Source organism: Fusarium phalaenopsidis (genome assembly GCF_050370095.1).
Source record: "Fusarium phalaenopsidis strain FUZ10S chromosome Unknown contig_32330, whole genome shotgun sequence".
Lineage (NCBI taxonomy): Eukaryota > Fungi > Ascomycota > Sordariomycetes > Hypocreales > Nectriaceae > Fusarium > Fusarium phalaenopsidis.
In genome coordinates, this window is record NW_028145392.1 from 162,753 (window position 1) to 178,029 (window position 15,277).

Sequence of the window (15,277 nt, forward strand, 5' to 3'; positions counted from 1 at the left end):
AGTCTCTCTGAGTTCTGTGACTCTCTGTTTTCTTTCTTCCTTAACCTCTCTCTTGTGTCTCTGGGTATCTCTCACCCAAAGCTCTCATTAAATCTGCTGCTGTTTTCCCCTACGCTCAGGGTAAGCGTGCCAACACGGCCGCGAGTGTCCCCGGCAACTTATGGGTTGATCTCCCGTTTCTGCCCGACGGCATCTGCTGATGGTCCTGAGCTGGACCGCGTGCTTCAACTATTCTTTCCTTCAGCGATGATGAATGTCACTGCGTAATAATCACGGCCCAGGCAAGTGGTGTCTATAGTGCACACCAAGGCCATATCTGTCCGACAATAGAAACGAGCCAATCTAGTTAATAAATCTACTTCTGTTACAAACGCTGCTCCTACTGCGACTTGATCACACTATCAAGCATGTCTCGTGCCATTATTGCCGTTTCAACATAATCATCTCCCTCTTCGAAGTCTCCCAAAAGCGTCTGGACGCTTTGGAACATTATTTTTGCCCTCCTCCCCGCTCCTTGCGTTCTTTGTTTCTTCCTTGCAAAGGTCTCAGACCCTTCGTCATCTGAAGCACGACGGCGTCGTTTCGGTTGAGGCGAACCGTCTCCACGTTGCAAGGCTCTCTCCTGTTGAGCAAGGTTAGAGTAGACAGGTGATGCCGAGGGCGAGGCTGCTGGCAATGAAGCTGAAGCGGTACGATCTGCCATGCCCAAGTCAGTCATCAAAGTCATCCGGGCTCTCGCTAGGGCCTCACCTTGTCGTTGACTCTTTGATCTTGCGATCTCGGCGGCTTGTTCTATTGCCATGTCAGATGTCACCTCATAGACCGGGAAACGAAATTACTCACCCTCGACGAGACGAAACACTTCCTCCAAATCGCACTTATTATCTTTATGAAGCCTAATCAACTCGACATTGACTCGTCCCTTCAGCGTTGCCACAGTGCTGAGTCGAATGTATTCCTGAAAACAGTGTACAATGGCATCCACAACGTCTTACCAAGTCAGTTATTTTCACCACAATCGTTGCCAAGGGGGCAAGTACTAACGTTGCTCCCTATCATACCAGCGCCTTGTCCATCTCACGGTCTTGGGCCAGAAAGGTGGCGGACTTTTTCCTGTGAAGGAAACTTTCCTGCCATGAAGATGAAACAATGCACGCATAAACTCCTGGCCCAGCCGGCTTCGGTCGCCTCTAGGGACAGCTTCTAACGCCTCCCCCACCGCAAGGCTAATGTCCGTGTTCTGTTGGGACATGCTCTGAAGTACCTTAACACGAGCTCCCTGACCTGCTCTTCCTGTTAGACTGCCATGGGAGTGGCTCAATGGAACGCTTACCCTGTTCATCACACCATTCAGTCCTCTTCCAAAGACCACGTACTTTCTCAGTAGCCCGGCATATTGCCTCTAGCCGTAAAAAATCGTTTAGGTTAGCGCTTTTCACCATAAAAACTATAAATGCACCCTTTGTAAGCGCATCAGGGGTGAGTTGGATAGCCTTCATGACTGAATCTTGTTCGAGGACCAAAGTGAAAATTCTAAGCAGAAGACGTCTAAGTTCTAGTTCACGTTCAGCTTGGATATCCACGCGAAGGAGAGTGTTATTGTGCTCACCAGCTTTAGACATATGTGAGAGGCGTTGCAATTTCAACTCGCGTGGCCACCAGCTAGGTACTTCCCCGAACCATCTGCCACCCGATGCTGATTTCAGTGGCGACAGGAAAACTGACACGAGGTTGCGTAGCAGCAAACTATTAAACATCTTGGTTCGCGAATTAAAGAAATCCTCAAACTCCAGACGGGATCGAATCTCGATTATGTGGCTCGAGTTGCCATTGTTGGCTGCGAAGCCAGCTCTCATCTCCGTGACTTCTTGAATGACAGTATCTTCAGCTTTGGAGCTCTTCAGCAAGGCATTTGACATCCAGGCGCTTAGGGTCATTTCGAAAATGGGGATAGTATCGGTCTCGTGTGTTTTAAATGTACTATGTGAACGAAAACGGGGGTAGTTTTCGCGGACATGTGAGGCTGAACCACAGGGACACTGGCTTCCGGACCGCTCTTTGGAGTCAGATCGAGACGTGCGTTCGTTATCCGACCGACCGCGCTCCGATCTCTTCGGACGACGAGCGTGGCCGCCGCTATCGTCGTTGCTGATATCGCTGTCATCGTCGTTGTTGGCGTCGCTGTCATCGTCGTTGTTGGCGTCGCTGCCGCCGTTGTCCATGACTCGGCACAGTCAGCCCTGTTGCGTCTTAAAAACGATCATGCATATACAAAATGCCAATGCAAAGGCAGCTGTGGAGAGAGCTGTTCCAACAAGGCATGTCGCATCGCATGTTCCCAAGACACATGTAATGTCAGGGAAAGTCAGTGCGGGAATCGATTGCCGGAGGAGCTCAAGCATAAACCCCCAGTGATCGTGACAGGGGCCGGAAGACTTGGGTCGGGACTCAAGGCCACCGAGAAGATAGCAAAGGGTGATATGTTTTTGTATTACTTTGGACGGTGTGTCGGCCAAGACGAAATGATCCGCTGTCGGAAAGAGCTCTTCGAAGAGGCATACTATAACAACAATGGATTTATAGTAAGATATTACCTATGTTTTGTGGACACTCTCTAACTGACCATAGCTGTTCTATTTTATGAAGGTCTGCGCTGGTTTGTTCATTGACGCTGCACACATGGGTAATGTTGCAAGATACGCAAATCATAGTTGTAACCCGAATTGCGCCATAGAAAAATGGGTTGTTGATGGAGAGCCGGTGCTGGTCTTTCGGGCGCTGAAGGACATCGCAGTTGGTGACTCTATCTGCTTCGACTACGGCGCTGCCCCATTCATGAAGATCGTTGAGGCCACCCCAGACTTTTTCAGGATAAAATTGTCTTGCCACTGTGGTGTGGCGAGTTGCAGATATAGTAAGGAGGTCATAATGGAGGTGCGAAGATGATGGAGGATTTTGAGATAAACTGGATTCCTTTGGTAGTCTCTTGCCTATAGAAACTTGTTTTGGTGAAACTCAACAGAGGCCTAAGACCAGAGACTTGTGTGGCTCCCACCGCAACAACAGGACATCCTCCACAGGGGAGAGCCTCGATGGCAGGGGCAGAGCCATTCAGTTTGTGGAACCTACGTCAACTGTCTTTTGCCGCGGAACGCGGAGGCATGAACCGTGGGCTGCGATGGACCACTGCATCAGGTGCGTCAGCTTACTGGGACAGGCTGGCTGAGCCGCTTGGGTTGCCGCCGACACTGGCTGCTCCTTTGTGTGACGTGCAACAAGAAGCCGCGGCGCCGGGTGGCACCAAGCGGATGCGTCGAGGCAATGTTACAACAAGAGGCAATCATATCGTCACTATTGTTTGATAGTAGTGAATTGAAACTATGTAGCCCCATTGCTCACTGAGGGTGAGTGCTTTGAGTTAACCTCGATACTCCCTGCCCTTCGTCACCCTGCTCTGTCGCTAAGCTTTCGTCGTCGGTTTACTCTTGCAGCAAATCCCCCCTTTGCAAGACCCATCGTAATTGCGTCTTTCTTTGCCCATGCCTCCCTTTATCAGACCGACATTCGTCTCGAAAAATGTGCTCGACGACGGGACAGAAGACCATGGGGGAGAACACCGTTTAATTGTATGCCTGTAGACAGACCCTCGTCGAATGCAGCTTCCGTTGTCCCGTCATATTGATGCCCGGCCCTCGATACCAAGGGTCCTAGGCACTCCGTCTCGACGAGGCTGGGTTCATGACCGGGAGATGGCTTCTGGTGTGCCAGTGGGATTATGGGTCCCAAGTTGTTGACTAAGATTGAGTTAAGCATCGGGATAATCTTGGCTTGGTGCGGCGACTTACCCTTTTGTTTCCACCTGCACGAGTACCATAGAAATACCACCTTCACCTTGGTAATGTACACCTGCCAATCTATAAATTGCAAAGTAATCGATAATGAAAAGTAGCTGATGCCTAGCTCTGCCCTTAGCATAAATCCTACGTCCTTCCATACTAGTAGTATGTCAAATAGGTCGAGAATGGGTGCTAATGCAGCATATTGAGGGTTAATGATTACCAATGCGGTGAACAAATGCCGTTTCCAAGGGATTTTGACCTTGTGCTTAAGGTTCTCAAAAGGATGTTGGCGGCCCATGGCGAACTGTGAAGACAGGGAGCAGGGAAGGCAGTCAACGCCTGGCGGCCTTGCCTCATATACCGGCAACTTTCCAGCTTCCACAGGCGAAGGCAGGTGAGGGGCGTCTTGAGCTACAGCCCGCCTGTCTAAGACATCCTTGGCCTTGGATCATCCTTGAGTTTCTCTGCAGCTCCCTGGAGAGCCAGTATCGGGCTATGATATTTCATCAAATAGGGCACATCCAAGCTGAGGTGGGTTACACGCCAGCCCTGACCTGACTTGCGGTCTGTGGCGGTGGTAACCACGCAACCGCACCACTTCAGTCTGCCGAGTAAGCGCCATTTTACTGGCTGCCTAGGATCCCAGCGATGGCATGGGAGGGAACAGGCAGTCCCCGGATGTTTCCTCCTTATTCTAGGGCTATTATGGATCTGCAAAGAAGCCTCCCGGTATTGGTGGCTTGCTGACCAGCAGCCCACACCGGCAACAGGATATCCGACCCTCCATGAGTTCCCTGAACCCCGCGAGAGAGCCAGGATCGGTGATCCCGGAAGGGAGTGGAAGCAATTAATGTATGGACTCTGATCTTGAAGGGGCGTGTGAGCCTGCCCGCCTTAGCGTTCTTTTCTCAACCGCCTGAAGATGCTTGAGCTAAATGGGGCCTGCATATCGGTGGCCAGATAGTAATTGGTTCAGGGGCACGAGACTGACGTCCTCTCCTGTCACATATACCGGCCGGGCCCCAGGAGGGCCCTCCTTAGTTGACGGTCAATCTAGCTCCCTTGGATTGTATTATAAGTAGCCCTCTTCTTTCTCTTTCCTGGAAGTTTCACGTACCTCCCAATCACTCAAAACTCCACTACTCGACCGAGTATATCTGTGACAGCAATGGGGCTCCTTCGACGACTCCTTCCACGTTGCGCCCAGTCCAGCGTTCGTTTGCATTACCCACGCCCGTCAGATTGACTAACAGTCGTCATAGGAAGAAAAATGGGCTTCCTTCGTCTGTCGTCTGGCGTCTATGGTCACAGATAACGACCTTGATAAAGCCAAAGATAGCATGGAAGACTTCATCCAGATACTCCACAAGGATGGAAAGGAGAAACTTCTCAATCATCTCTTCGACATGCTGTACTCCCAAGAAAAGACGCCTCGCCGATGCATCCCAACAAAGCTTCGCGAACTCGTTCGCATCCTTGACGTGGCTCATCCCCTCCCACGAGAACACCCTTGGGTCAAAGGCCCCCCAACAGTGGACAATACATACAACTCCTTCAACGTCATTTATCAAATGAAGGAAACCGCGCAACTTCACATTGACATGAGTCGCGTGTCAGAAGACAACGGTCTTACCATCGTGGCCATTGCGACGGGTTGTCTCTCTGCGGCTTCGGGCAAAATCTGTTGGCCCAGATGCGTTCGTGCGGCCGGCCTCAGCATCGCCGACCAGATTCAGGCTCGTACAACCAACAAGGCTCCCCCACCTTATGTTCCCCCTCCCCATAACTATCCCTCGGGAGGTCCTCGGCCAGCGAAATTCATAGTCGGACCTGATGACGAGGAGGAGAACAAACAAGGCTGAAGATCGGACGGCGCCGGGGCACTGGATATGGGGACCCTTGTTCTTTTGCGATGCGTTACTTCGGTCTTTGATGCAGCACGAGGCTCGCGGATGGGACTGGGAAGGAGGAATCGGATGCATGGACCTTCGTTTCTGCAGCGTAGGCTCTCGACCTGGATTTCGTCGCTCGTTTGTGTTCTCCCTAGATAGCAATCTCACACTCATTTTCATTCTCCGAGAACTCTTTGCCGTGTATCCTTGACCTCACTGGATTCATGCGTGTGGAGCACGTATTTTCATCAGACTGCCCCCTTGGTCCTAATTGGAGGAACGACTTGCTGAGCTGTGCGGCTCACGACGACAATCACCAACAGGGTCGCCCCGGGGAGGACAAGGGACCCTAGCGTGAAGGCAATCGGTGCGCATGGACTCTGGCTGGAGGGGGTGTGCCTCTGCCTACCTTAGCGCTGTTTTCTCAACACCCCCGAACCTCCTCCTCGAGTTGCCGAGTCCTCTGACCCGAGGGACTTCCTTCTGCTGGGTCTGGAACGTGAATTGGTGGCGAGCCGATCATTGGTCCAAGGAGCTGGGCATGGAGATGAGTTGCTCCGTTGGCAACGGCGGGCTCTGTCACATATACAGACCACCCCCCGGCTGTGAATTACATCAGCAAGCTTACCGTCCCTCGCATCTGACATCTGACCGTCTTCACGTTTAAGAGTTGTTTAGATATCGATATGAATCAGGTGTGCTTTTCATGACCTGCCACAGGTTGTTTTGCTAGGCTTGGACTCGCATAGACATAGTGTTTATTCATTGTGACCAATTCCCAGTGACAGCCATCGTTGATTCTCCTCCATAAACCTCTGACGGCTATTCTCCTCCTGGAGCCTCGATCCCCCATCCTTTCATCTCTTTGGTGCGTTCCAATAGACAAAGCATACAATCGCTACCATCGTGACCACACTTTTTACATTTGGGGGGATCTCTAAGTGGCACGAACTTCTGGCAGTTGCAACACTTCACATTGATACCTTCATAGTATTTGAAGTGTATACGAAGTCGCTTCTCCTTAGGCACCCTCATACCCTGTTGTCGTCGCCGTTCCGTCTCTGACGGCTGCAAGATCTCAATGTCGTCATCGTTGGCGTCCTTAATAAGTTCTTGTCGAGGATTCTTGCTTTGTCGAGGGTCTTGGAGATCTGTGTTGGATCTCCTCTTTCTGGGTCCTTGACTCTCTTTGGGTTCAGGAAGTAGGTAGGCCTTATCGTTGCTCATCTTGGATTGTCGCGAGATTTGTGACTGGGTTGGGAATGGAAAGGCAACTGGTTGACTCTGAGGCGGCAAGGTGTAATGGTGGAACAATTTAACACACAGTAGTTTGCAGTGGATGCATGCCTGTATTTGCATCTAGCAACCGGACAGCCCCCTGTCGATCATCGTGCCCAGTTCGTGGCAGGCTTCCTCCATAGACATGCCCCTCTGGATGATGAGCCTGGGCACAGCCGTGTCCAGAAGCTCCCTTTTTTGGGGAGCGATAGAACAATCCATAAGGAGCCCGTGAAACTTGCGCGCTAGCATGCCTGTATCCTTTAACCAGAGGTCATTTGAACCAACTTTTACCTCCAGGTCGCTTTCTTCTTTCGAAGGTATAAAAAAGAGCCAGTACGTGCAATGATCACGCTGGACAGGTATTGAAGCGACCTGGTCAGCAAGAGACAGACCCCAGGCACCAGCACTATCTGTTGAGCCAGAAACCAGAATCGCGATATTGTACATCTTCCATCCCACGCCGGTGGCTGCCCTAGGAATGTGAGGGACAAGACTGATTTCGCTTGTGGCTGGCTAATAGTTAGCATTGTTCGTGTCCGAGTGTAAACACATACTGCGGCCATGTCCCTCTTCTCCCATAGCAATCTGATCCTGGTGTTGTTCCCTATGCCGGGCCTTGCACCAGACAACGAGGAAACCCAGTACGCCAAGTGCCAGAGCGGACAGCGAAACAGACAAGGCAATGACAGTAGAACGCGATACCATTGCTAACGTGGCTTGGGTCTTGGTGGGGGCTTTGGAACGCCAGTTGTGTCGTACGCGCCGCGGCCAAAGTTGTACGTGCTGTGGCCAATGTCGCACACGTACATGGAGTGAGGGCGGTGAAAGAGGGCGAACCAGGTCGGTGTGCATGCTGTTGCCTTGTGGGCTTGCACTTTCCTTTAAGTAGGCATCACTCACAGCTGTTGTTGGTTCAGTCTCCTTCTCTGCTGATGAGAGGCATGGGCAGACTGCCCACACACCAAGACAATATGCCCAGTGGGGCCACGCTTGTGCCTGTTGATCAAGATGGTTTAGTGCCGATCTGTCCGTGCCGTATATGGAAAGGTTGGCCCCTCTTTCCTAGTCTCACGCCTGAGCACTCGCTATGGGCCCGCTAGCCGCATTCGCCTGTGGACAAGTAGGCGCTAATGGTAAATAGGATTAGCGCCCCGGGAAATTTGTCCCGCTGTCCGCCGCTCCATCACGACACGTCCTTCCTTCTGACTTCAACGGACCATGGACCAGAGGCTGAAGGCTGACAGCATGCATGACACAGAGCCTCCCGGCCTCTCTTATCGACACCAACCATGGGCCTCGGCTCAGGAACTCGTCCCTGATCAATTTGAGCCCCACCTCAGTTCTACGCGTGCCACAACCGCTCCAGAGCTCACAGTTGTGCATGAGAACCCGGCAGCAGCCCAGAAAGCACGGAAACAACCGCCCCTGAATCTGCACAAGACATTCATCTCACTCTGTAATTCTCTAACCCAAAGAGAGAGCTACAGTAGACGAAGGAGGCAACATGGACTGGACGACCCAAGGAAGGTCCTTGAGAAACTGACGTCGCTTGACCGGTTGGACTTGATTTGTCATCCGCATCAACAACTCATTTTAGAGGACTGGGAAAAAACAGTTGTTATCGCTGCGACTATCGTCGACAGTCACGTCGGTGAAGAAGAGATCTCAGCATCGACGTTGAATATCCTACACGGCAAACGACTCTCCTACCAGACGATTGAACGGGATAAGAGAGCAGTTCTACGGCTGATAAAGTTGATGGATGAGTTGTACTCATGCTGGAATAAGAGTAGCTTAGCTTTTGAGATTTTTATTCTTATGGGTAAGTGAGAATTTATGTTCCTTTGCTATTTTATTACTCAGGCCGCTTAGAAACTCCCATCTCGATTCTGCGGCAACAGAGCGACAGCAAGTTCGATAAGTTTAAATCCATTCTTCGAGAACGCCTGCCCGCTGCAGAGATTAAGTCATTTTTTTTATTGTATATCCCTTTCCTAGTCGCCCTCCTACGACCTATATACGAAATTACTCGTGTCTTCGAAGCTTTACAGACGAGTCTTTTCAGCAAGGACGACTACGATACGTGGATAGCATGGAAAAAGATCACGTATACCTATGATCTAGCACGGAATACTTGGGTTGAGAAACGGTTGTTACCTACCGAAAACGCAACGCACGAAAACACCTCTTTGGACTTCGTGGATCTTATTGATTATCGATCCAACTACCCAGCAGAGGTTCGCATCCATATCCCAGGCTTCAAGTCTTTTGATATGTCACAAGACCTACAATTGAAAGCTCAGAAGGCAAACATAGAGCAAAGCGGACGCATCCTCACGCCGGGTTATTCTCTCTTTGCTTACGAGTGGGTTGCTGGTGTTCACGATCCTGTGATGTATCAGGCACTTGAAGATCTTGTGAGTTGAGCGCCATCACGGAGCATGAAGTCTTACTAATCTACAAGGCACGAGATGGAGTTTTGAAACGTGACGAGGTATACGTTGACAAGGTTTCACTCTATCAGAACTCATGCGAAACAATCGTTCCGGCTAAGCGGCTCCAGATTGTGGTACCTACGGCGCCATCAAGCGTGCCTTTGCAAGTCTCTATCAGGGGCCCCAAGGTTAACACAATGGCTGACTGGAACACGCGGACTGGATACCTGCTCGACGAGGGCACCGTACTATCGACAACGCTAGGAATTCAGTATATCTCTATCTTAGTTGCAGTCTAAACCACATGAATTACTTCATCACGACCACCTGGCCTTCTGAACCATTGATAGTGTCAACAGGGACGGGATCCTTGCGGCCGGCTTGCTTTTGTTCTTGCGAGTTGTCTATCAACGAGTCAGGCACAATCTGCAAAGATAGCATGTACTTACCGTTCGGGGTTTGGTCTTTGCCTGAAGAGCTTGGTTCGTCTACGATGCTTCCGCTGGCATCTTGCTGTGGGGGATTGGTGGAATTGTCCTGCATGTCGCTAAGGCGAGAGTGAAGCACGAGATAGTTAACTGAGACTTTATTCATTTTGTTGAGTAGGAACAGCAAAGAGTAGCTGCTTTTTTATACCTCCATTAGCTAGATACGCGGAGTGAGAATCTCCAGCTGGTTCTCTCCGTAGTTTTCTCGCTAGCTGTCCAGCTGTTGGTTCGCTTGGTCTACATAACTGGCCCCGATGAGAGCCACGGGTTCTCAACACCACTGTAGGTAACCCTGCTCTGATTTCGACGCCTTGGATGCGCTGCATGATGGCGTACTGCAGGCCTGGCCTTCTACACACGACCCCGTACTGATAGCGGTTTTGATTCAACACAACCATAGCCACCTGCCGCGATTCTCAAACCTCAACCCCCCCCATAAGATCACCATCTTAGCCGCATCACAAGTTTCTAAGGGGCTTTGAATTACATTCACTGGAGAAATCAACGCGTTAAAGAGTGCTTTTGTTCTCTCTGTTCGCCAGCCTGCCGGTGTTTGGCCTCCCGATAGAAGCCATGGTTGGTTCTCAACACCATCGCAGCTATCCCTGCCATGATTCTCAAGCCTCAGAGTACTTTCCCCTGGGGTTACCGTCGTGGGTTGCATAACCTTAGTATCTTAGATATCCCACCGAACTACTAGAACCAAGTTCCCCAGATGCTCAACCATTACTGGTCGAGGTAAACTTATCCCCAGTCATGCCCTGATGGAGACGGGCAGTCATGCCCTGGTGGAGACGGGCAGTCATGCCCTGGTGGGGACGGGCAGTTAGCCTTGAGGCCTTTTTTTTAACTGGCTAGATCCGTTGGTCCGGATCTCCATTCAAGCTCTTGCCCGGGCACTCATGCCCCGGTGGATATTTTTACCACTTTCCAGACCTTAGACGTTGAACTCAACTTGGAATCTGCACTTGCTATCATGGACTCTTTCCGTGCTATAGACAAGGTGGAAACTCATACCCTAACTTCATCCGACAGGCGCGAAGCGTTGCGGGTCTGCCAAGAATTTATGTTCAAGGCTGAGGTATCGGAAATGTTGACCGACGCTCTTGATGCTCTCCAGCCCAACTTCAAACAATTCGGCTGGGCGCCTATTGACCGGCTTGGAACCCTTCTCAAATTCTTGGATGATTCTAAAAATGGCCATGACAGGCTTGTCGAACTACGCAACTCAGATACTGTGGCTGTTATTGTTTGCGGGCTTTCTCTAGGTATCAAAAAGATCACCAGGATGAAAGCCGAAGCGTGGGACGAGATTCTCCGGCAGGCCGAAATAGCCGCAGGACAACTGCGCCCAATACTCCTACGCAGCAAGCAAGTCGCCGACACTGTTCGGGGAAGCAGACTTGGGCAAAGTGAAGCAACCACCCCCTTGCTCCTTCTTGTTCTTTTTAGCTGACGGCCCCAGGATATGAGCAAATGGTCAAAGACGATGGCGCAGCTTATCCTCAGATGTCTCATATCATGATGCATGGGCGGCCTTTCTACTGCTATAGCATCTCTCATGCGTCGAAATTCCTTGGCCTAATTGACCTTGCACTTGATCGCGTCGTGGCAGCGTACCTGCCTTTGATTCTAGAATCTGATGCTTGCATCAGGCTGACGACCAAGTTTGACCAAACCTTTTCATTAGCACTGACTGGATTTATTCCAGAACTCTACGACTGTGGTACGTTTTACTTTCTTTATTATCGATGGTGTTGATTCATTCCTTATAGGGGGCTATGATATAAGCGTCTTGAAAGATCAGGTGGCGGGGATTCTCGGTGGAGATGTACTACAAGCTATTCAAAACAGCAGAACATGGGCTGAGGATCCCGCGGATGGGACGACGACGAGTTGCATTCAGTGCAAGGTGATTCCTGGGCAAGTTATCATTATGGATGTTTTTGTTGAACTGGGTGAAGGCATTGGGTTTCTAGAAAATGGGTCTTAATTGTTTTGTATGCCTTCTTGAACTGCATGCGTGGGAATGTACTGTACTTGAGGCGATCTAAAAGATGGCTGGAAATGTTCAGCACGTGAGCCCTTGTCACGTCATGAATATAAATCAGTCAACACCCGTCACGATGGGGCTCGAGAAATTCTCCACTAATGCCGATAATTTCCGAGAGCGTTCGATTGGTTGACTATCGGGCCGCGAGACGCTTCCTCGGGCCGCGAGCATCTGACCTCCTTCGCTTTTCAGTGCGAACTTTCTTGAAGGGAAATTTGCATCAACCTTGCACCGAAAACAAAAAAAAAAAAACACCAACAAAATCCTTTTGAGGTCAATATGTTGACGACAAAAGAAGAGTTGGTAAGAGAGCTACGGCATTTTGGTAAGTAATTTACTAAATATGCTATAGGAGCGGAGGTGGCAAGATCAAGCTACCGTAAACTTCACAACAACAGATGAGCGGAAATACCATATGTACAAGGCGGGGACTATCACCAGGTTCGATTGCAGCCAGGAATGTTCATTAGTGTCGTTTATGCAGGGAGACTCTGTCATCTTGACTAAGAAAGGTCCTGGGAGTATGTTGCAGGTACCAGACGATATTGGTATCGTTGCGAGAGATGGCAGCACAAAGGGATCGTAGTTGTTCCCTGCCAAGGGTTATTAGGACTATCGGACCAAAAAGGTAGCATACCAGCCTAGAGCGCAACAACCGAATGTGAAGACATTTGTCTCAAGTTTCGAAGGAACCAATGCCCGTAGGGCGCAAGCAATAGTGCCATATGTTCCAACAATACACGTCGTCACGATCGCCGTCACAGACCAGCTTCCTTCTTATACCGTATAAACATTAATGAGACTCATAAGTAGGACAACGACCGAATTAAGGAGGCTGGGTCTGTTGGATAGGAGCCGTTAGAAGACGAGCTACTTGACTATCTAGTCATACCGACAAGACAATCCGGTCAATAAGCCAGATATAGTTGTGCTTCTGAGACCAACCAACCCGTCCCAAGGAAGCAGCAGAGGCTGCCGACCACGAGGAGTGGCGTGTTCTGGACGGCATGCTGCACCACGCGACCGGCCTAGGAATCGCCCAGTGCAGTAGCTTGGCTTATCGTCGTGAACGTGCCAGGGAAGACGACAAAGCCAGCAAGGAAGAGCCAGTTCGCGACTGCAGCAAGGACGCAGTAAGCGCTGGGAACCTCGTGTGCTTGGACAATCATGGAGTTATACGGGGCCAGTCGCTGGACGTGCTGGGCTCCAGTCCCAGGGCCAAGCGAGCCTATCACGTGAATATTATCCGGGCGGTGCTTATCGTCCATTTTTATTGAGCGTGAGATTCGGCCTTTATGAAGCGCAGAAATCGGCCAATTTAAAAGACGGCCCTTAGATTGAATCGCACTCCCTATCGGGCTCCAGAGTTACAAGCAAGTCGACAGAGAATTTGGCGATGCCGTGTGCGGGAGCTGGCTCCTCAAGTTAAGACGGCTAATTTTCACAGCGGTTCCAATGCCTGGCGACGGGCTCATAACTATAGTGGGTCAGCGCACGCGCTGGACGGAGCGCAAGCACAGTCTTGCACAAAACATCATCTCTCTATGCACACCGGTGAACTTACACCAAATTGGCCGTGGCAGTTGTGGAGTTCATCGGGCAGAGTAGCCTCCTCCTCATCCTTGTTGCCAAGGACAAACACAGGGCACGATAGACTGGAAGGGTTCGAACGGCAAACCTCCCACTATTGCTTAGACAGAGCCGCTAAGCATGGCTACCCACTGCATGGCTACCCGCTGCATGGCACCGGGCCTGCCCGTTGGCCTGCATCGCTTTTCCTTCTGTCAGGCCAAGGCCCCAACCGTCGTCGGAAGCGCCATGGCCACGTTTCCGGGATGGTTGCTGGTGAATCACGTGGCGTCTTTCAACATCTGTGGCTTGTGACTTATGGCTTGCGGTTTGTGGCTAACCTAATTCTTGCCCTCCTCTTATCTATTATCTATATCGATAAGATAATCCGACAGGCATCGGTGCTTTAAATATCCGTGGCTGAAGGGCGCGGTGCTTCATGCCACGATTCTCTTCTGCGATTACACACCCAACCACCGCTCCAAAACGGTGCCAACATGGCTACTACAGACGCTTTCTGCACCGCCTGTAGCTGGTCATCTCAACGTCAGGAGGCGTGCTGTTACCATAGCCACGTAAAGCTTGACTATGCTGTGAGCGATCGTGGTGTGTGGTCAGTTGGATCGAGAATGGTTATTAAAGAGCGATCCACGAAACCGCCTAACTTCGAAGCCGCGGCCCTTGGATTCATCAGGTCCAATACGGCAATTCCTGTTCCTGGAATCATCAAAGACTGGACCGAAGAACCCGACCGCTATTTCCTAGCCATGGATCGTGTCCCCGGCGAGCCTCTGACGAAGATCTGGCCTGGCATGTCGGAACTTGACAGACATCGCATTGCCGAGCAGGCTGCTGGACACCTGGCCGAGCTCCGAAGCCTTCAGTCGCCTCGATTGGAAAGCCTTGGGAACCAGCCATTGTACTCAGCTTTCCTCTTTCGAAATGGCTATGGTCTCCCCCATGGGCCGTTTACCTCGGACGATCAGCTCTGGGAAGAAATGGCGAAGGCATTACCTTGGCTCTCCGAAAAAGCGTCCGGTCGCCTCCGGAAACGCATGCCGCCTGCGGCCCCATATACATTTACACATGGGGACTTGTCCACCGACAACATCATCATACAGGACGGAAACATTTCGGGCATTATTGACTGGGAGGCAAGCGGCTACTTTCCGGCATGGTGGGAGTCAACGGCACTCACGATTGTTCAAAGCGACTACGACCGAGAGTGGAAGCTTTTACTGCGCAAGCACATGGAGGAGCACATAAAGGAGCATCTAGATGCACATAAATTCTGGTCAGATTACTATGCGCTTTCGATGTACCCTTCCCTCAATGAGCGTGGGGAAGGCCTGCTAAGGGAATTGGAAGCTGGAGAAGAGTAGGGTGGTGTGGCAGAGAGCACTGGAATTGTCTGTTTGGGACTGGGATGTGGACCAAACTCGTGACAATAACCATCTACCTGTATGGATTAGTATACTGCTCACTCCTTGTAAGTAAGAAATCGCACCTTTGGCCTGAATCAAATAGTCTTGGGCAGATCCGTGCCGCAATATTCGCATTTATCTCTGCCTGAAACATTGTTCTTCTTGCAAGCTTGGTTTGGGCAAGTCATCTTGTCCTGGTGTTGAGTGGTGTTGGATGGTGTTGAATGGTGTTGAATGGTGTTGAATGATTAATGGTGTTAAGTGGTGTTATCTTAGGTTAACAGAGAAGCCGGCCC

The 15,277-nt window shown here is 50.8% G+C and overlaps 1 protein-coding gene across 1 annotated transcript; it reads left to right on the forward strand.

Annotated features, from left to right (window-relative positions):
- Positions 1-14,054: 14,054 nt before the first annotated feature.
- LRP88_12998 (uncharacterized protein) lies at positions 14,055-14,939 on the forward strand (the record flags this gene model as incomplete). Its single annotated transcript, XM_083249382.1, has 1 exon — positions 14,055-14,939. The coding sequence occupies one exon, from the start codon at positions 14,055-14,057 to the stop codon at positions 14,937-14,939; it is 885 nt and encodes a 294-aa protein (XP_083094867.1).
- Positions 14,940-15,277: the final 338 nt, after the last annotated feature.